The sequence below is a fragment of the Mustelus asterias genome, chromosome 5 (assembly GCF_964213995.1).
Source record: "Mustelus asterias chromosome 5, sMusAst1.hap1.1, whole genome shotgun sequence".
NCBI classification, from domain to species: domain Eukaryota; kingdom Metazoa; phylum Chordata; class Chondrichthyes; order Carcharhiniformes; family Triakidae; genus Mustelus; species Mustelus asterias.
In genome coordinates, this window is record NC_135805.1 from 136,884,182 (window position 1) to 136,906,862 (window position 22,681).

At 44.5% G+C, this 22,681-nt stretch overlaps 1 protein-coding gene across 14 annotated transcripts in view; it reads left to right on the forward strand.

The window, feature by feature from the left end:
- The window catches only part of dst (dystonin), a 653,330-nt gene that overhangs the window by 628,309 nt on the left and 2,340 nt on the right, over nucleotides 1-22,681 (forward strand). For 9 of the 14 annotated variants that reach the window (XM_078213315.1, XM_078213316.1, XM_078213317.1 and 6 more), the window contains 10 exons: nucleotides 765-891; nucleotides 2,899-3,059; nucleotides 5,509-5,671; nucleotides 7,533-7,687; nucleotides 8,318-8,392; nucleotides 15,107-15,124; nucleotides 15,509-15,626; nucleotides 17,076-17,144; nucleotides 17,881-18,074; nucleotides 18,563-18,673. In XM_078213315.1, the coding sequence (XP_078069441.1) occupies nucleotides 765-891; nucleotides 2,899-3,059; nucleotides 5,509-5,671; nucleotides 7,533-7,687; nucleotides 8,318-8,392; nucleotides 15,107-15,124; nucleotides 15,509-15,626; nucleotides 17,076-17,144; nucleotides 17,881-18,074; nucleotides 18,563-18,673 (1,191 nt within the window). The remainder of the gene's footprint in view (nucleotides 1-764; nucleotides 892-2,898; nucleotides 3,060-5,508; nucleotides 5,672-7,532; nucleotides 7,688-8,317; nucleotides 8,393-15,106; nucleotides 15,125-15,508; nucleotides 15,627-17,075; nucleotides 17,145-17,880; nucleotides 18,075-18,562; nucleotides 18,674-22,681) is intronic. The other 5 variants (XM_078213327.1, XM_078213325.1, XM_078213328.1 and 2 more) reach the window with 3 other exon arrangements.

Consider the following 22,681-nt stretch of genomic DNA (forward strand, 5'->3'; position numbering starts at 1 on the left):
TTTTCACAGTAACTTAATTGCAGTGTTAATGTAAGCCTACTTGTGACGCTAATAAATACATTTTTAGAACTAAATACGAAGAAATATAAGTAAATCACCAAAATGAGCAAAATATTGCAGTTTCACTTGGAAAGAGTGTTTGGAGCTTTGAACAATGAGCAGTGAAGATGTGAAAGGGCAAGTGTTGCATCTCCTGCACTTGCATGCAATGTTGGGTAGGAAAGAGAGGGGTGTTGGAGGTGATGTGGGAGAAGATGCATGTGGCAGTTGCATCACACTCGAGGTGGTTGAAATGGTACAGGGGATTTATTGAAGATGGAGGCTGGTTGAGTGGGAAGTGAGTACAAGAGGTTTGGGAAGGAGGGAAGGGATGAGAGTAGGAGTGCGTGAAATGGGTCGGACACAGTCAAGGACCCTGTCAACCATGCTGAGAGGGGGTCCTTGGTTAAAGGAGAAGAAAGACACATCAGAAGCACCTGTATGCAGGGTTGCGTCACCTCAACGGAGGTGAAGAAACCATTAGAATGGAATAGAGCCCTGACAGGAAACAGGGTGTGAGGGCGTTTAGACAAGGGAGCTGTTGGGTCTCATGGGTTTCTAATAAAAATTAGTTCATCGCCAACCCCAGATGTGGAGATAAAGAAATAGAAACATTACCCCTGTATAAGAAGAGAGAAGGATATTTTGAGCGGGGTTGGGGAAGGGGAGATTTGCTAGCTAATGATGCCTTCATGTTTTAATGAATATGATACTTCTAACCCTAGTCTTTTATGGAAGAAATGACCAGAAAGCAGCCAGATGTGGATAAAGTAACAAAAACATACAAGAGGAAAGCTGCGGAACCAACCCAGATCGTGTCCCAAATTCCTGTCATAGATAAAGGAAGGTCAAGTAAGTGTCGATTGCATTTCCAGAAGAGCAGAATTAGGCCATTCAGCCCATCGAGTCAGCTCCGCCATTCAATCATGGCTGATAAGTTTCTCAACCTCATTCCCCGTAACCTTTGACCCCCTTACCAATCAAGAACCTATCTCTGTCTTAAATACACTCAGTGACCTGGCCTCCACAGCCTTCTGTGGCAATGAATTCCAAAGATTCACCATCCTCTGAAGAAATTCCTCCTCACCTTGGTTCTAATGAGTCATTCCTTTACTCCAAGGCTGTGTCCTCAGATTCTAGTCTCTCCCACTAATGGGAACATCTTCCCCACGTCCACTCTATGCAGGCCTTTCAGTATTCTGTAAGTTTCAATGAGATCCCCCCCCCCCCCCTGCCCCCATCCTTCTAAACTCCATCGAGTACAGACCCAGAGTCCTCAAACGCTCCTCATACATCATCGAAATAATCTTATGTTTTAGCATCTGCTCATTTTCGATGATTTTTGTGCTTGAATGTAGCGTGAACCTTGGAGTAATGAACCGGCTCAAGAGCAATTCAAGGTGGTTAATAAATACTGGCTGTGATGCTCAAATCCCATAAACAGATGTAAAAGAAAGAGATTGTCCAACCAAATGCAGATTAATTACTATAGTTCATGGTTAAAATGTGTAATGTTACAGATGTGAACGAGGTCCTTATTTATTTCAGTTGATGGAAAAGCTCAGGTTACAATTCATTCCTTTAGTGGATCCTGAGTTTGCGAGTGTGGAATGCGGAACTTTCACCCGACCTGTTTTGACTCAGGGGCCGGAATTGTACTGACGGCATTCTCTGTTGGCCTCGGACAGGATTGTACGAACCTCGGGTGGATGTTGCGGTAAAATTCCGCCCTGGGATTGAGACTGGGACTGGGATTGATAACAAATGAGCCGTGACTGTGCTCAGCAATAGTTCACATTTTTTCTATGATGTTAACTTGATCCTTGGAGCACAAGAAATGTAAATACAAGATCATTGCGTTTTTGACGTTCTTTTGCTGAACAAAGTGAGGGATGTTAATAATGCTGAATGGAACACTTTCTCTCTTGGACCTCAGTGTTGGCATGAATCAGCCTCAGGTTATGCATACTGCAGAGTAATATCCATTCCACCCTTCCCTTCAGTATTGAGAGCATGCCAGTGCACGCCAACCAAAGGAAATGAGCCTTAAATGATAGCAGCAAGTTCGATTTGAGTTACATGGGGAAATCTATTGCGTAGATGATACCCCCAAAGCCGTTGGGCGGAATTTTTGCATCCCATCCATTAGTAGGAGAGACTAGGATCTGAGGACACAGCCTCAGAGTAAAGGGACAACCCTTTAGAACCGAGATGAGGAGGAATTTCTTCAGAGGGTGGTGAATCTTTGGAATTCATTGCCACAGAAGGCTGTGGAGGCCGGGTCACTGAGTGTATTTTCCCACCATGGGAAACATAATGGGTGTGACACAGACCATGCATTAATTATCAGCTTACATACCGCTTACATACCGCCACATGTGGGTTTCAGAATGATATGAAATGAATAAATTGAGCTGTATGATTTAATTTAGATTCTGTTAGCCTTTCAGTTAAATGTTAAAAGTTATTGCCTGTAAGAAGTGTGTACAGGAATAACAACAATGTAATGTTGGTGTGTTTCATCTCACACAGTCCGACAACAACAGAAAGTGTAGTTTTTTTTCTTTAAATTGATTTCTCAAAACATTACAAAGTGAGACCTCCAAGTGAGAGAAACATTACAGAGTGAGACCTCCAGTTGAGAGTTGCTGCGCTGTGTCTTGTAGGGTCGTTGAGATTGTTTTCGTGTTGCTTTGTTCCTTTGAAATGCCAAGTTGGTCATTTGCTGGGGTGAGGGCCCAGGATAATGGTGCATAACCTGAGGTCCCACTTTGTAAATGCAAACAACATGCAAAATCCCAAATTGAAATCATTCTACCGCCAAACCATATTGACAGTGTGGTGTGCCTCCTCTTGCAGGGAAAAGATTGCCAGCACGAGCTCTGTATTCGCCAGCAACACAGACCATCGAGACAAAAAATCCCCGCGCTAACCTCCTCGTTAGTAAGTGGCAGCAGGTGTGGTTATTGGCTCTTGACCGAAGACGGAAACTCAATGATGCGCTCGATCGGCTGGAGGAGGTAAATATTTCACTAACTTGTCGGTTGAAAAATTGAATGGAAGGGCAGCAGTAAAATCCTGTTAAACCCGTGTTTTTCTCAAATGGACTGAAGAAGATTTTACAGAGAATCATAGAACCCTACAGTGCAGAAGGCAGCTATTCGGCCCATCGAGTCTGCACCGACCACAATCCCACCCAGGGCCTATCCCCGTAACCCTATGCATTTACACTAGCTAGTCCCCCTGACACGAAGGGACAATTTAGCACAGCCAATCCAACTAACCCACACACCTTTGGACTGTAACAAAGTACAGAGGAATGCAATTGGTGATAATCCCTCGAATGTAAAATCTACATTTTTGAATGTGGAAATGGCATCATTTCTTCAGTGATGGTAAGAGCAATTCATTGCTACAGTAACTACATGTTGAAATAATTTTGCCAAAGGAACCATAGTGTAAAAGAATCAGAAACCCTGCAGTACAGAAGGAGAAGTTTAACAACACCAGGTTAAAGTCCAACAGGTTTATTTGGTAGCCACCAAATAAAACCAAACAAATTAAGTCCAACGCCGGCATCTCCACATCATGTACACAAGGAGACCATTCAGTCTATACCGACAACAATCCCATCCAGGCCCTATCCCCTTAACCCCATGTATTTACAGCTAATCCCCCTGAAACTCAGGGACAATTTAGCATGGCCAATCTCCAATATTTTTTCAATTCATAAATTTTAGGAGAAAATGAAAACAACATAACAATTTATTCTTAAAGACTCAATGACATTCTCCTGAGTTTCCTTGGGGCAATGAGCAGGATGTTAATAGAAACAAAGAATCCCTACAGTGCAGAAGGAGGTCACGGTAGCACAGTGGTTAGCACTGCTGCTTCACAGCTCCAGGGTCCCGGGTTCGATTCCCGGCTCGGGTCACTGTCTGTGTGGAGTTTGCACATTCTCCTCGTGTCTGCGTGGGTTTCCTCCGGGTGCTCCGGTTTCCTCCCACAGTCCAAAGATGTGCGGGTTAGGTTGATTGGCCAGGTTAAAAATTGCCCCTTAGAGTCCTGGGATGCGTAGGTTAGAGGGATTAGAGGGTAAATATGTGGGGGTAGGGCCTGGGTGGGATTGTGGTCGGTGCAGACTCGATGGGCCGAATGGCCTCCTTCTGCACTGTAGGGTTTCTATGATGATTTCATTCAGCTCATCGAGCCTGAATCGACCACAACCCCACCCAGGCCCTATCCCCGCTTAGTTACCCTGCTAATCCCTCTAACCTATCACATCCCGGGACATGTAAGGGTTAATTTAGTATGTCCAATCAACCAAACCCGCACATCTTTGGACTGTGGGAGGAAACCGGAGCTCCCGGAGGAAACCCACGCAGACACAGGAACTCCACACAGTCCGAGGCTGGAATTGAACCCAGGTCCCTGGCGCTGTGAGGCAGGCAGCACTTCTAACCACTGTGCCACTGTCCCTCCTGTGTTTTACTACATGGAGAACTCATAGGGCAGAATTTTCACGTCCCGCCTGCCATGGGAATCGTCACGGGCAGGACGCAGACCATGCAAAGGCCTGTTGACCTTGGGCGGGAATTTCTGGTCTTGGGAAAGCAAGGCTGGAAAATCCCGCCCCTAGTTTTTCACCAAATAAGCATTACGCGGAGCTCCTGGATGTTTTTCCCCTGAGCTTATTTTATCATTACATTTTTTAAAGAGAATTGTGTAAATCCTGAATATGGCCTGCTTTTCTGAATTACGCACAGTGTTTTCCAGCAAATATTACATGTGTAAAGTATATTAGCACAGATATGCCCCCGCGATAACTTCCCAATGAGTGAAATTTTTTCCCTCTACTTTCTTTATGCACAACTTCCTCAAAGATTAAAACTGGCAAATAATCGGGTTTAATTATTCATACCAAATGCCTAATCTTGCAACTGGAACATTTTAATGTTTATATAAGTGAGCAATTAAAATGTTTTGTTGGGCTTGCTGACTATATTTGGCAAACCAACTGTTTCCTTCATAATACGAGATTATAAACTGAAATACCTCCGTGCCTTAAATACTCAAGGAATTTTTCAAGTCGTGTTTTAACCCACTCCGACTAGAATTTATTTTGTGTTTCTGATAGTATCTCAAACAGTTGTAACTTATCCAAGTTTTTTCTGGGATATTTGTGTGAGTGGGATTTTATTTTTAATCTGAAGAGGAAAGGTGCTAATTTGTGGATTTTCCCATGAAACCTTGGCCAGTGACCTTTACTGAGACTAGGAGCAGGATCTTACGGCCTCACTCGTCCCGAAACCATCAAATCTCGCCCAAGGTCAACAAACCTTCCCATTGGTCGCCCCTCACCCGCTCCAATTCCCGGGGCGGGTGGGGCGATAAAATTCCGGCCTAGATATTCTTTGTTTCAAAAGTAAAATTTTCCAGAAGTTTATTGAGACCTTGCTTCTCTTAAAGCTGCGGGAGTTTGCCAACTTCGATTTTGATGTTTGGCGTAAGAGGTACATGCGATGGATGAACCACAAAAAGTCGAGAGTCATGGACTTTTTCAGGCGAATTGACAAGGATCAGGATGGGAAGATCACAAGACAAGAATTTATTGATGGAATCCTCTCCTCAAGTGAGTGTTGAAGAATGCCTTGCACTGTCTCCTGAAAGAGAAGTCTCTATGTTGCCCAAGCCACTTAGAATCACATTCCTGTACAATAACTATTTGTCTTTATATAGAATTTTTAACATACTCCTCCAGCGCAGAGAAAGTGGGAAAGATTTATTCATGAGTTTCAATCTTCTTCCGCCCCTGGTGGGAGATTCCACATCCTGACAAAGCTTTTGCCAAAAGCAATCAAATCCCTCTTGTCATCACCCTTCATTATTGGGCTGCCTGTCCATATTCTCAAAACGCCTTAAATCTGTAAAATAAAGGCAAGTGATATGTTCTAGAGCATTTACACACGCAAAAAGGGCTCCCTTTATTTTCTAGATTTATAACATTACTGTTATGGCTGGAAGACCGAAAGACGTGCTGGTTAGGTGCGTTGGCCATGCTAAATTCTCCCTCAGTGTACCCGAATAGGTGCCAAGGTGTGGCAACTAGGGGATTTTCACAGTGACTTCATTGCAGTGTCAATGTAAGCCTACTTGTGGCACTAGTAAATAAACTAAACTTGCCGTTAATAACAGTTAACACTGTATTACCGTAGTTTGAGAGGTTGGATATCTACAAGAAAGCCTAGAATTTGCTGCTGCTAATCTTATGTCTGAGGCCATTAGCTCACAACTCACCATCCAATGAAAGTAGTTTTTTTCTTGTCAAAACCCTTCAAAATTTTGAACGTAAGTAACAATGAAACAACTGAGAATCTGGAACAAAAACGGAGTATTTCCGATGAAGGATATATAAGGATATATAGCTGAGATATAGTTTGTCCTTTCTCTCCATCAATGATAGCTGACCAGTTGAGTATTTCCAATTTCTAATGCCATCACCTTGAATGTCATGTGTCAGATTCCCTCCCTCTTGTCCTGGATACCTGATCCTGATAATGTGACGTGAATGTAAAACTTGAGTAAGAAAAGGTTTGCTTCGCTGTCTCTCATCTTTGTGTCACAAGTAGGATTACAATAACACTGCAATGACTGTGAAAATCCCCCAGTCACCACACTCCCATGCCTGTTCGGGTACACTGACAGAGAATTTAACATGGCCAATGCACCTAACCAGCACGTCTTTTGGACTGTGGGAGGAAACCGGAGCACCCGGAGGAAACCCACGCAGACACAGGGAGAATGTGCAGACTCCGCGCAGACAGGGACCCAAGCCGGGAATCGAACCCGGGTCCCTACCTTCCAATTTACTTGATTCGTGTTCACCACAGTTGGAACTGATTTTTTTTCTCACTTGACACCATTAGATGCTCAACGTGCTTACGTACACACACATATACACATACATATTTCCAGCAAGGGCCATCTGATAAACTCCAGAGTGAGTGGCCCAGTCGACCTTTGTGTTTCCTTAGCCCTAGGTCACTGAGATTATTTTGAATATGCCTCTGCCACCTCGGCTGACTGCTCAGCACAGACTGGGGATTGACCAGCCTGCCGTATCGGGCCCGGTACAATACTGTGGGCGGGATTTTACGGCCTTGCTCGGGCGAGACTGGAAATTCCTGCCCCAGTTCAACAGACATTTCTGTTGTCCACCCTCGCCCGCTCCAATTCCGTGGCGGGCGAGGCGGTAGAATTCCGGCGCATGTGTTTAATCATTTGAAAACCGGACTTTACTAAGTCTTGAACTGGCAGAAAGTTAATAATTAAAGGATTAGTATCTGTTGCGCTGTTATATAGTCATTTAGTTAAGTTCATAGATTTAATCTGGGGGAAGAACTTTATAACGAAAGTTCATAGGTTTAACCTGGGGGAAGAACTTTATAACAATATTTAACTAAAAGGTATCTGTGTTCTGCATTGTTTTATAGAGTTTCCTACAAGCCGGTTGGAGATGAGTGCAGTGGCAGACATATTTGATCGGGATGGAGATGGCTATATTGATTATTATGAGTTTGTGGCAGCCCTTCATCCAAACAAGGATGCTTACAAGCCTCTTACAGATGCCGACAAAATAGAGGATGAGGTAAGATCTGATTGTGACAGAATCAGAATTTTATATTGCTGGAATGACTTAACACTCGAAACGGGAACATTTCAGTTCATTCTGAGAGTCAGTCCCCTTCTGATTTTGAAAGAATTCAGTCTGATTATATTTACTTTAACTCATGTACTGAAATTAGATCTGATCTTGCTGCCAATGCTTGTGTGTGTGATCTTTACAACGCGCTGAAAGGCCTTTCGGTGTTACGGGGAGGCAATGGCCTAGTGGTATTATCGCTAGACTATTAATCAGGAAACTCAGCTAATGTTCTCAGGATCCAGGTTCGAATCCTGCCACGACAGATTGGAGAATTTGAATTCAATAAAAAATATCTGGAATTAAGAATCTACTGATAACCGTGAAACAATTGTCGATTTTCGGAAAAACCTATTTGGTTCGCTAATGTCCTTTAGGGAAGGAAATTGCCGTCCTTACCTGATTTGGCCTACATGTGACTCCAGACCCATAGCAATGTGGTTGACTCTCAACTGCCCTCTGAACAAGGGCAACCAGGGGATGGGCAATAAATGCTGGCCAGCCAGCAACGTCCATGATCCATGAATGAATAAAAAAAAACTTGCTAACAATATCTCATTTTGTGCTTCACTTTAGGTGACACGGCAAGTAGCAAAATGCAAATGTGCAAAGAGGTTTCAGGTGGAACAGATTGGGGAGAACAAATACAGGGTGAGTGTTGGAATCCTTACCGTACCTCAGGCTGAGACCGAGCGATAATCTGTTCGACTGTGGAAGCTCTAAGCTTCAGCTCTTTGGCTGAGGGTGGTATGGTGGCACAGTGGTTAGCACTGGTGCCTCACAGCGCCAGGGTCCCGGGTTCAATTCCGGCCACACTGTCTGTGCGGAGTTTGCACGTCCTCCCCGTGTCTGCGTGGGTTTCCTCGGATGCTCCGGTTTCCTCACAGTCTAAAAGATGTGCTGGTTAGGTGCATTGGCCATGCTAAATTCTCCCTCAATGTATCCGAACAGGCGCCGGAGTGTGGTAACTAGGGGATTTTCACAGTAACTTCATTGCAGTGTTAAGGACACTTGTGAGACTAATAACGAAATTTTAAACATGTTGAAGATTGAATTAGAGACTAAAGGTGGCTTCAGTTAATGCTTTGACAGTGAGTCTGTGAAAGCAAAAACCTTCCTACTAAAATAATGCCGGTCTTATCTTGCATTCTAAATGGCAATCATATCTGAATGTCAGAGTTGAAGAAGGAAATGGCTAAACATTTACATTATGAACTGATAACAGCTTTAATCTGGAAACAATCTAAACACAGATTGGAGGTCAGTGCCAGCTGCTGCAGATTTACATGGTGATCAAGCTGTATTTAAAGAAACATTGGGCACAAATTAAAACAATGAAATGTTGCCGATATCTCAAGCATTTTTAAAAAATATCAAATCTGATTTGTGATTCCGATTTGATTTTTTTAAGAAAAAGGGTTGGCTTCTGTCTATTTATAGGATTAGGTGCCACCTTTTTAGTAACTAGTTCAGTAGGCAGTGACACATGTTCTAAGTGTGTCATGGGTGACACAGGTGACCCGACATCCCTAGACTCTGATTCCAGTGAATTAATACCTTCAGAACAGGCGAAGAATAGCTTCTGACTGGAGACTCCGAAAAGACCCATTCATCTTTTCAAATTGACATCTAACCTTTCCTGGTAGCGTTAAATAATTAATCACTCACAGCAATTCAGCAGAGCTTTACAATTGTAATTAAACCTGGAAAAGCTGTTGAAGCGTATTGCAAGGAAGGTCACAACTCTGCAGGAAAAAAGGGAATTAAAGTATTTTTTAAAATTCACCTTGCTTGTGTAATTAAGCTTGGTGCAGAATCGTAGAGTGGAAAAAGAGACCCTTCGGCCCATATTCTCTGTGCTGGCTCTCTGAAAGTACTTCCAATTAGTCCTACACCCCTGCATTACCTTTTTAAATTATTGATCCAATTTCTTTATGAAAGATTCTATTGAATCTACTTCCACTGTCATTTCATGTTGTACATTCCATAGCACAGCACCTCGTAAATAACATTACCCCTCCCCCGCCATCACCCCATGGCTCTTTTGTCAATTATCTGAAATCCATGTTCTCTGGCTACCAATTCCCTGCTGGTGGAAACAGTTTCTAGTTAATTAATTCATCTTTACTGAGTATATTTAAATTGAGGGAACTTGTTAATAAAAGCACAAGCACTGATAATGTATAGACTATCTACCTATGGATCTATCTCGCATTAAGCTGATCTTTCTCTACACCCTAGCTATGAGTGTAACACTACATTCTGCACCCTCTCCTCTATGAACAGTATAGTCTGTATAGCGCGCAAGAAACAATACTTTTCACTGTATGTTAATACATATGACAATAATAAATCAAATCAAACATGGGACAATAATAAATGAAATCAAATTAATCAATATCTGAAGGAGGAAAGTCAGGTCTTTTATCAGAATGCTTTTCCATAAATTTCCACTTGCATTGCAATCTGCGCTAATCTTCTGAACACCCTCGGCACTTGGAGCAAATGCCCTTTATCCCCACTGTGCCTCCCATCTCCCAACCAATTTCTCGTGCAAAGATGCATCGTGAGGGAGTGTACAGTTTCTGTCTGCTGTAGCACTGGGCACTGAAACTGTGTGTGAAGTTCCGGAAACTGCATATTTAAAACAGAAAGTTGTTTAAGTTTTATGTATGTCTGTGAATGCGATGAATCAAGTCAGCCAGCTGTGTCTATCCAAGTCTTAACTGGGGTGAGAATTAAAGAGCACTATTTTCATTAAACAAGTATAAGATCTCTGGCTACATCCTTGTCGTTGATACTCGCTGAATAATTGTGAGATTTAAAATTAGTTTGGCTGCCAAGACATCTCAGCTGACTTTCCTTTTGCTCTTAACTTCAACCCAAACTCACCCTGCCTTGAATCCCTGCGGCCTGATCGTAGGATTATGCCGTACACACAACTTAAAACTCCAGTGCTTTTCCTGCGACTTCATCAATGGAAATGTTGATAATTCTCAGGAAATTCCCTATTTTCTGCTTTGAGATTTGACTATTGTAGCACATACAATGATACAAGTGAGGACTAGATGTTATTATTTGCCTGCTAAATTCCCTTTATCTTTTTATAAAAATGCAATGAAGTTACTGTGAAAATCCCCTACTTGCCGCACTCCGGTGCCTGTTCGGGCACACTGAGGTGAATTTAGCACGGCCAATGCACCTAACCAGCACGTCTTTCAGACTGTGGGAGGAAACCGGAGCACCCGGAGGAAACTCACGCAGACACGGGGAGAACGTGCAAACACCACACAGACAGTGACCCGAGCCGGGAATCGAACCCAGGTCCCTGGAGCTGTGAGGCAGCAGTGTCACCGTGCCGCAATCTTATTGAACTCAAAATTTTTAATTTAAGTTTCCCATGTGGTAAAACACAGGAGGGATGGTGGCACAGTGGTTAGCACTGCTGCCTCACAGCACCAGGGACCCAGGTTCAATTCTGGCCTTGGGTGACTTCTGTGCAGAGTCTGCACGTTGTCTGCGTGGGTTTCCTCCCACAGGCCGAAAGACGTGCTGGTTAAGTGCATCGGCCATGCTAAATTCTCCCTCAGTGTACCCGAACCGGCACCCAAGTGTGGCGACTGGGGGCTTTTCACAGTAACTTCATTGCAGTGTTAACATAAGCCTATTTGTGACACTAATAAATAAACTTTAAACTTTCTCAAGGTTAATTAGAGTTGGGCAATCAATGCTGGCCGAGCCACTGACACCTACTTCCCATAGGCGAACAAGAAAAAAAGGTGCGATAAGTTTTCCAGTTTGCTTCCTCTCACTTACAGCCTTTGTCTGTGTGAGGAGACCATATTCTGCATTAGTTCTCCGGTTCTCAACGCAAATCAATTGCAATTAATAACTTTTCTAATCTTTTGAGGGTGGAATGAGTTTTTATATGGCACCAATAAAGGCACATAGGTTTCAGAAATGCTCAGCAGGTCAGTCAGCAACTCATAGAACTGTTATGAGCACAAAAGGAAGTCATTTGGCCTGTCATATAAACAAAGAACAGTATAGCACAGGAAACAGGCCCTTCGGCCCTCCAAGCCTGTGCCGCTCCTTGGTCCAACTAGACCAATCGTTTGTATCCCTCCATTCCCAGGCTGCTCATGTGACTATCCAGGTAAGTCTTAAACGATGTCAGCGTGCCTGCCTCCACCACCCTACTTGGCAGCGCATTCCAGGCCCCCACCACCCTCTGTGTAAAAAACATCCCTCTAATATCTGAGTTATACTTCGCCCCTCTCACCTTGAGCCCGTGACCCCTCGTGAACGTCACTTCTGATCTGGGAAAAAGCTTCCCACCGTTCACCCTATCTATCCCCTTCATAATCTTGTACACCTCTATTAGATCTCCCCTCATTCTCCGTCTTTCCAGGGAGAACAACCCCAGTCTACCCAATCTCTCCTCATAGCTAAGATCCTCCATACCAGGCAACATCCTGGTAAACCTTCTCTGCACTCTCTCTAACACCTCCACGTCCTTCTGGTAGTGCGGCGACCAGAACTGGACGCAGTACTCCAAATGTGGCCTAACCAGCGTTCTATACAGCTGCATCATCAGACTCCAGCTTTTATACTCTATACCCCGTCCTATAAAGGCAAGCATACCATATGCCTTCTTCACCACCTTCTCCACCTGTGTTGCCACCTTCAAGGATTTGTGGACTTGCACACCTAGGTCCCTCTGTGTTTCTATACTCCTGATGACTCTGCCATTTATTGTATAACTCCTCCCTACATTATTTCTTCCAAAATGCATCACTTTGCATTTATCCGGATTAAACTCCATCTGCCACCTCTCCGCCCAATTTTCCAGCCTATCTATATCCTGCTGTATTGCCTGACAATGCTCTTCGCTATCCGCAAGTCCAGCCATCTTCGTGTCATCCGCAAACTTGCTGATTACACCAGTTACACCTTCTTCCAAATCATTTATATATATCACAAATAGCTCTGCTAGCTCCCTTCAAGAACAATGAACCTAGTATCACTTCCCTTTTTCCCTGATCTTTTCACTTCCATTTTTCACGCCTTTTGTTCCCCTAACCCTGCCTATTGTTCCTCTTCCTATAATGATCCAATTCTCTTTTGAAAGCTACAATTAAATTTTGATTTGATTTATTATTGTCATATGTATTGGTATACAGTGAAAAGTATTGTTTCTTGCACACTATACAAAGCATACCGTTCATAGAGAAGGAAAGGAGAGAGTGCAGAATGTAGTGTTACCGTCATAGCTAGGGTGTAGAGAAAGATCAACTTAATATGAGATAGGTCCATTCAAAAGTCTGATGGCAGCAGGGAAGAAGCTGTTTTTGGTATGTGTCCTCAGACTTTTGTATCTTTTTCCCGACAGAAAAAGGTGGAAGAGAGAATGTCTGGGGTGCGTGGGGTCCTTAATTATGCTGGCTGCTTTTCCGAGGCAGCGGGAAGTGTAGACAGAGTCAATGGATGGGAGGCTGGTGTGCGTGATGGACTGGGCTACGTTCACGACCCTTTGTAGTTTCTTGCAGCCTTGGGCAGAGCAGGAGCCAGACCAAGCTGTGATACATCCAGAATTGGTTCTTTTGCCAGTTGTGTTAAATCAGTGTCATCTCATTTCCGATCCATCCATCAGTGGGAAAAGTTTCTCTCAATCTACCATGTCCAGACCCTTCTATCAAATTTCTTCTCAGCCTTCTCCAAAAAGAACAATCGCAGCTTCCTCAATCTATCCACGTAGCTGATGTTCCCCAGAACCATTCTTGTGAATCTTTTCTGCACCTCCTCTAATGTCTTCACATCCTTCTTAAAGTGTGGGGCCCAAGGACTGGACACAACACTCCAGTTGAGGTTGAACCAGTGTTTTACATAGGTTTATCTGCCTTGCTTTCGTACTTTATAAAGCCTGGGACCCCTAAAGTTTTATTAACCACTCTCCCAGCCTGATGCTAATCTGTAGAGAGAGGAAAACAGAGTTACTATTTCAGCTCTCCAGCATCCACTGTGTCTTGGCTGTGGTTTATATGTAACCCACACTTTTTGTTTATTTTTGTGTTAAACGTCATTATTCGCAAAGTTCTTTGAAAATCTCTTAATTACAGAAAAACATGGTAACCTCAACAGCTCCGTAAATGTTTGTTATAAAGCACATGTCATTTTGTACCACCTTCTTGTATGGTAAACATACAGTACTGTGGTGCAGATTTGGCAATTGGGCAGTGGGGATGGGATTATTTGCACAGAAATTTCACCACTTGTAGACTGGTGTAACAAGCTGTGAATGTCTTTTAATGTGAGCTTCTGCCTCACATTTGGCAGTGTGCGCAATGATTATAATTATTTCCAGAACCCAATATTGCCCTGCTTTGAGTAGTGTCACTGAATATAGCTTCCAACTGCCAGGAGTAAACAAAAAAATGCCAAGGATTCCTCCTTTCTATCATTAATGGGAGTGACATGGTGGCACAGTGGTTAGCACTGCTGCCTCACAGCACCAGGGACCCAGGGTCTCAGGTGACTGTGCAGAGTCTGCACATCCTCCCTGCATCTACTTCTGATCTATCCGATTATATACTTCCTGCCTGTCATATTGAAGTCTTAAGTATCTTTTGGTGGCATGATGGCGCAGTGGTTAGCACTGCTGCTTCACAGCGCCACGGACCCGGGTTCAATTCTTGGCTTGGATCACTCTTGGTGCGGAGTCTGCACGTTCTCCCCGTGTCTGCATGGGTTTCCTCCGGGTGCTCCGGTTTCCTCCCACAGTCCAAAGGACGTGCTGGTTAGGTGCATTGGCCGTGCTAAATTCTCCCTCAGTGTAGCCGAACAGGTGCCGGAGTGTGGCGACTGGGGGATTTTCACAGTAACTTCATTGCAGTGTTAATGTAAGCCTACTTGTGACACTTGGGTGGCACAGTGGTTAGCACTGCTGCTTCACAGCTCCAGGGACCTGGGTTCGATTCCTGGCTTGGGTCACTGTCTGTGTGGAGTTTGCACATTCTCCTCGTGTCTGTGTGGGTTTCCTCCGGGTGCTCCGGTTTCCTCCCACAGTCCAAAGATGTGCGGGTTAGGTTGATTGGCCATTCTAAAATTGCCCCTTAGTGTCCTGAGATGCGTAGATTAGAGGGATTAGTGGGTAAAATATGTAGGGATATGGGGGTAGGACCTGGGTGGGATTGTGGTCGGTGCAGACTCGATGGGCCGAATGGCCTCTTTCTGTTCTGTAAGGTTTCGAAGAAATAAAATCAATTTTGCAAATGAACATACGGTCATTGAAAAAGAATGTTCTGTTTCAAAACCAAAGCTATTGTGACTAATTTTCTTTTTCTTCATATTTCTTCCATGACTTAGTTCTTCCTGGGAAATCAGGTACAGAACAACATAAATGTCCGACGTGTTTTACCTGTTGTGCTGTGTGCTAACGGCCAATAATTGCTGCTTTGTGGCTTTCCAAATGTAAACTTGTCTGGACACACAGAACCTTTTCCAGTCTGTTGTCCGCTGGCTTATTTTTGATAATTGGGGTGTAAAAGTACAAACCTCCGCTGCTCCTGCCTTTGTAGTTGTTATTAATCCGCTCAAATCAGCTGTGTAAAACTGGGCAAAAATAAGGCTTGCAACTGCCGAAATTAAATGCTTAACATAAAACCGTGATTCCGAATTGGAAGAGAGAATCAGTGCAAGTGCGATTATTTTGATTATTGCTCAACAAGTTATTCTGCTGAAGTGATTCTCTCTGCCCTTTGTTTGCAGTTTGGCGATTCTCAGCAGTTGCGGTTAGTCCGCATTCTGCGTAGTACGGTCATGGTCCGTGTTGGGGGAGGATGGATGGCACTGGATGAGTTTTTGGTGAAAAACGACCCTTGCAGAGGTAGGTTGTGAAATGTACTTTGGGCTGTACTTGTTTCAATAGCACTAGCTTTTATATTGAGGGGGGGGCGGGTGTGGGAGGGAGGAGTGGAATAACTTCCACAAGATGATCATATGCTTGCCTCTCTGTTAATGGAGTTTTTAGCCATTTGTATATCACGAGAGTTACTCACAGGCCAATGGGGCTTGAAACCGGTGTCAACAGTGGAGCAGTGAGCAACGTAGTGTATCCCTGCTGACTCTGGCTGGATGCATTATGAAGGTTTCATCTCATCTTGTCTCCAACCATTCCACCTCTACATCCCTACTTTTGGTCACACAAGCTTTCCCATTCTTCATGATGCACCACCCCCCTTCACCATGTGTAAGGTCACATACTCTTAGTTATCCGACTGAGTGATTTCAGTCAACCAACCTATCTCCAATATTTTTCCAACTAGTAAAATTTTGGGAGAAAATGAAAACAATGTAACAATTTATTCTTGAAGATCCAATGACATTTCTCCTGAGTTTTCTTGGGGCAGTGAGCTGGATTTTAATCGAATCATAGAATCCCTACAGTGCAGAAGGAGGCCATTCGGCCCATCGAGCCTGCACCCACAACAATCCCACCCAGGCCCTATCCCTGCTTAGTTATCCTGCTAATCCCTCTAACCTATCACATCCCGGGACACGAAGGGTTAATTTAGCATGGCAGGTCCACCTAACCTGCACATCTTGGAGTATGGGAGGAAACCGGAGCACCCGGAGGAAACCCACACAGACGCGGGGAGAATGTGGAGACTCCACACAGACAGTGACCCGAGCTGGGAATTGAACCCGGGTCCCCGGAGCTGTGAGGCAGCAGTGCTAACCACTGTGCCACCGTGCCACACAGAATCTTTAGTTCTGTGAGATTTCAGACAACCCCGCCAGACAGGCAGTTCTGCATATTGTTCGGGCACCGGAGTTGACCTCAGCCATGACGGGCCATGGGGGCGGGCGGGTCGGGAAGGGAGGGCGGGGGGGGGGGGGGGGGTGGAGGGGGGGCAGTAGTCGGGGGGGGGGGGGGGGGGAGGTGGTGGAATGCATCGGGCTTAACTGCATGTCCACGCATGTGTTACCTAGTTGACCCACTCAGTCCAAACGCAAACCCGAGGAATGTCCATTTGGTTGAGCATAACAAGCGTTACCAAGAGTCGCCAACTTCACGGGGGGGGGGGGGGGTGGTGAATTTAATCATCTTTCAACAAAATTGAAAATATTTATGTATTAGCATGAATAAAAGCTTTTTTGCACAAATGCCTTGAGTACTGTGGAGTAATTATTATTATTTTGATGTGTCGAAGTGGGTTGAAATGATCTCTCACGTATCAGTTTTAATCAGTCCTGTACTTGGTCCTCTTTCCTACAAAAAAGTTTCTTCTTCATTTCCTCTGATGTGATGTGATCCCTTTATCATTTCTTCTAGTTCATCATCATGGGAGTAAAATGTTGCGTTCAGAATCAAACTCTTCAATTACCAGTCAGTCTCCTATAGGTTGGCAATCCTCTGTCTCTTTTCCTTCCCCTGTGTGCTTCCCTATTCTGTATGGCTTTAACCCTCCTAGCAGCTTACAGCAGGCTTTTCATGTTTTTCTTTTCACAAAAGAGAACTGTAATCCAATGCGCTTTGAGTTTTTTTAACCAAATACAGAATGATCGCCCATTTTGAAATGCATGTGAAGTTGCTTACATGACTTTTTTCTTTTACCCGCAGTAATACTCACTGCAAGTAAGTGGTCACCTTGTCTGATATTGTAGCATCCTCCTCAGTGGAATGTAACTATCTGTTCTGCCTGAAAGTGGTGTGCTGTTTTTGAGCTTCTGCACAAGTCTTTTCGAGTTGGGTTTGTTTTAGCGGGTCCTGGGGTTTTCTTAAACTGACTGCATGACGTTAATTAATGGAGTCTGAACTCTTGCATAGTTCACCATGTGAAACTAAACTGAAACCTTTGATACTGTCAGAATTTTATTTTTATTTCCGTTTAAGTTTTCTGAATTTTGCTGGGCTAATTCATGTCATGCTTGCATACATACACCAGCCCAAATGTTGAGTGCTGCTGTCGCAAGTTCTGTTGCTGGTATGGATAGGCTATCAATCAGATTGTTCCATCGTTCTGTTACCACCTTTTTAGTCCTCCTGTACACTTTTGGTTTCCACACTTCACCTTGTCGTTTGGTGCTAGATCGTGACGAACAATTTAAATTTGAACTGTACTTTCATCTCTTTTCAGCCAAGGGCCGAACGAACGTTGAACTGCGTGAGAAGTTCATGCTCCCCGAAGCCACCGGTCAGTCCATGGCTGCCTTCCGATCCCGGGGTCGGAGGTCACGGCCGTCGTCAAGGGCCGCTTCGCCCAACAGGTCAACCTCCAGTGCCAGTCAGAGTGTATCTGTCCCGCCTGCCACTACAAATACTACTCCTAAGGTAAGGTGGAGCTTCACAATTATTTCCCAGTGTATCCTGCAATCAGTAGATTAGGGCAAACCAGTTATGTGAACCCCATGCTTCTGTTCAACAGCTGCACTGCCTAACAGCACTGTTGTCGCAATCTCCCTTTTAACTTCCATTTTATTCCCTTGCTAATGATCTAATTATGCCGGCATTGCTAATTTATCACATTTTTGCATCAGAAATTGGTTGTGAAGAATTGGCAAGTGTGTGCGTTCCAATAACCCAATAATGGCACAGAGCTAAATGCATGTCGGGGGGGGTCATAGAGATTGCTTGACTAATCTATCTCACCTTTGACTCTTTGTTTGAAGGGAGTCACAGAGGGGGATCTTCATCATTGTGTTTTAATTTTTACCCCTCCATACTTACATTTCCTCCTCCATGACATTGTTTATTCCTGATCATTTTTATTTCATTGTCTTAATTTCCATTCATTTTCGATGTATCCTTGTTTCATACAGACACCCCAACATTTAATCCGCAATTATGATAAACCATGGTTGACAAACAGCAAAACATCAAGTCCTTTTAAGTCACCAGAATCCCCCGAACGCCGAATCCCGTCTCCAGAGGTATAGTACGGTGAAGTGCTCCCAATCTAAGAAACAAGTGTTGGTAGTGGTTAACCTGCCCTGCCTTGCTTTGACCTTGATTCTAGCTAGCTGTCTTAGCAAGGCCTGTGACAAACTTTCTTTGCTTGGAAAATTCTGGGAAGAATTTTGTGCTGTTTTTCAGGATTCCAAACGTTTTTTTTCTCTCTCTCATCCACAATCACTTGTAAGAAGAAGCCGGAACACTGTGAGAAATGATGCCCTTTAAATATGGATGGCACGGTGGCACAGTGGTTAGCACAGCGCCAGGGACCCGGGTTCGATTCCCAGCTTGGGTTACTGTCTGTGCGGAGTCTGCTCATTCTCCCCGTGTCTGTGTGGGTTTCCTCCGGGTGCTCCAGTTTCTTCCCACAGTCCGAAAGACGTGCTGGTTAGGGTGCAATGGCCGTGCTAAATTCTCCCTCAGTGTACCCGAACAGGCACCGGAGTGTGGCGACTAGGGGATTTTCACAGTAACTTCATTGCAGCATTAATGTAAGCCCACTTGTGACTTTAAAACTTTAAACCAAAAAATGCACTGGCGGTAACCTGTTTTTAAAGGTTCATTGCCAGAAATGAACAGATTCAGTAACTGGGGTATGGTTAAACTTTACTTTGTAATGGAAATAAATCAGGCTATTAAACATTTTTTTCGGGACGTGGGGAGGTTTGTGGGGTCGAATTTGGAGGTTTTGACAGCTTTAATCAGCAAATATAGAGGAGTTTTATCATCAATCTGTAGCTTGCATGAACGCCATATTATTGGTGGGACTAGTCTGAATTACGGGGTCCATCCTGAGGAATATTTAAGAGATTGAATCCTGAAAAAGAGGCCCTGTTAAAGCCCTGTTGCTTTTCACTGACTCTGTAGCGCTAGAAAATAGTTGAGATTTTTTTCCACACTTCTGCTGGGCATTTCCTTTATGCATCCTGACCTCTGAGATCTAGTGATCATTTATCTTCAGAGCTGTCTCGCTCCCTCTCTCTCTCCATAATGCCCTTGGATTTTCCACAAATATTCATTCTTCTTCATTCATTTCACCTTGTTTCAGCATCCGGAAAGGAAGCGTGTGTGCAATGTCGGTCTTTCCATTGTAAAAGCTTCACCTTGTGCATGATGAAGTAGTTTGTGTGTCTATGCAATCCACACTGGGACACAATCGAGTGTTGCAGTTTCTGACGTAACTTCAGTGATTTCAGGTTTTCTCGAATGCTCTGGGACTTTTGTTCCTGAAAGCCACTCAGTAATGCACCATTAAAACGTACTTTCGATACTGTGTGACTGGCTGAAGGGATTTCCATGTGATTTCTCCTGACCTCCCAACCTAATCCCTGTGGAGACATGGTGTAACTGGTGGCGTTTATCCACTTCACCCTTGTGAGGCAGCAGTGCTAACCGCTGTGCCACCGTGCCGCCCCTGGGCTCCGGGTCCTGCCTGGTCCTACCGGGGTTCTACCAGTCCACGTCAGCAGATTGAAAGAATCCCCACAAAAGTTCCAGGCATTTTGGATGAGATTCTCCGGCCTCCCAGCCACATGTTTCCCACCAGCGGGAGGTGGTGTGTTGTTTGTTAGCAGCGGGATTCTCTGGTCCCGCTGCTGTCAATGGGAATTTCCATTGACGTTACCCCACGTAGGTGAGAAAGCCATGGGCGGAGTTGCACTGCCGGCAGGACAGGAGAATCCCGCCGGCGTGAACAGCCGGACAATTCCGGCCAATATGTCGAAGAAAAACTCCACTCATATTTGAAACCCGATGTTAAATATTACTGGTCTGACTATGTGGACCAGGCAGGACCTGCAGGCGGCACGGTGGCACAGTGGTTAGCACTACTGCCTCACAGCGCCAGGGACCCGGGTTCGATTTCCGGCTTGGGTCACTGTGTGCGCGGAGTCTGCACGTTCCCCCCGTGTCTGCATGGGTTTCCTCCGGTTTCCTCCCACAGTCTGAAAGACGTGCTGGTTAGGTGCATTGGCCGTGCTAAATTCTCCCTCAGTGTACCCGAACAGGCGCCAGTATGTGGCGACTAGGGGATTTTCACAGTAACTTCATTGCCGTGTTAATGTAAGCCTACTTGTGACACTAATAGATAAACTTATTTTAATATTTCAATGCAGAGGGATGTGAGGAAGAACGTTTTTATGCAGTGAGTGTTAATGACCTGGAACTCACTGCCTGTGAGGGTGGTGGAAACTGAGAAGATGAATGACTTCAGAAGGAAGTTGGGTGGACGTGTGAGGGAAATTAACTTACAAGGATAGAGAGGGGGGGAATGGGATTAACTGGATTGTTCTATAGAAAGCCGCAATAGACTCAATACGGCAAATGGCCACCTGTTGTGTCACCGTGACTCTATAACATTGAACATAAATCCAGTATTGATTGTCATGTCATATCTCAGTATTGTAATAATATTTAATGAGGATATGTGAGTATGATGCTAATGTCCTACTTGTATTTCAGGGCTATTTGCCTTGAAATCTAATCATCCCATTGTGCTGAGTGTGGAGCAACGCTGCGTTTGACACATGCAGCTATTGTAACACAATATTTGATCAGACCTTCTGCAATGTTGGGGAAAGCCCCTCACAGATCAGCGACAGTTCCATGTGGTTGGACTGTTGGTCCCAGTTAAGAGCAAACGTGATAAATCAAACTCGCCCATTGCATAGGAAGGAGCTTCAGCAGCAGCCGTTTGTCTTTGCAGTCACTGGTGCCTTGATTTTCAAAATTGGAAATCAAAGCTACCGGTCAGCCTTGTATGTCCGTATGTGTAAAGTGTGTATGTGCGTACTCAGTATTAGCTCATGGCCTCTGAAGAGTGTGTTGAAGTAAAAATGTGGTTTAAAATATATTTCTGCCAAACTGACATCTAGTTGTGTGAATAATTGGAACAATATGTTAACCTAATGTCCAGTGACATTCACGGGGGTTTTCAGAGGCTTTTGGATCCTCTTTCTCTTCCTGTGCCATAAGGGTGCCCCCTAGTGGTCACATCATCATACCCAATTAAACATGACCAATCCCACCTGCCCCAAACAAGAGAGAGTTTTTAACTAGAAAGATGAGGACACTCCAGATTAGCTCTGTGAATTTTTTCCACCTGAATTATTATTAAGCAAGACTTGGGGAGATCCCTGAAATGTGGCAAAATGCATTCCTAGTACTTCCTCCACCATGACTGTGCTATATATGGAAACTTCAGGAAGTGAAAATGGGAAAACAGGTCAGAGATGGATAGTCACAACTAATAAATAAGTGAAGGCAATTGAAGGCTTTTTCTTTCCTTCATGGAATCCCTCCAGTGCAGAAGGAGGCTATTTGGCCCTTGGAGCCTGCACCAATCACAGTCCCACCCAGGCCCTATCCCCGTAACCCCATGTATTTACCCTGCTAATACCCCTGACATTAAGGGACAATTTAACACGGCCAATTAATCTAACCCGCACATCTTTGGACTGTGGGAGGAAACCGGATCATCCGGAGGAAACTCCAGCAGACACAGGGAGAACATGCAAACTCCATACAGATAGTGACTGTGCCAGGGACCCGGGTTCAATTCCCGGCTTGGGTCACTGTATGTGTGGAGTTTGCACGTTCTCCCCATGTCTGCGTGGGTTTCCTCCGGGTGCTCCGGTTTCCTCTCATGGTCTGAAAGACGTGCTTGTTGCATTGGCCGTGCTAGATTCTCCCTCAGTGTATCCGAACAGATGCCGGAGTGTGGCGACTAAGGGATTTTCACAGTAACTTCATTGCAGGGTTAACGTAAGCCTACTTGTGACTAATCAATAAACTTTAACTTTACTTGAGGTGGGAATCAAACCCGGGACTCTGGAGCTATGAGGCAGCTATGAGGCAGCAGTGCTAACCACTGCCGCCTTGCTCCTTTATCTCTTTGAAGTGAAAAGGCTTTGACACTCAGACCTATCTCTGAGACTACAAGCAAAGCTCACAACAAGGTAGATAGTTAGAATATCCGATTCATCAGT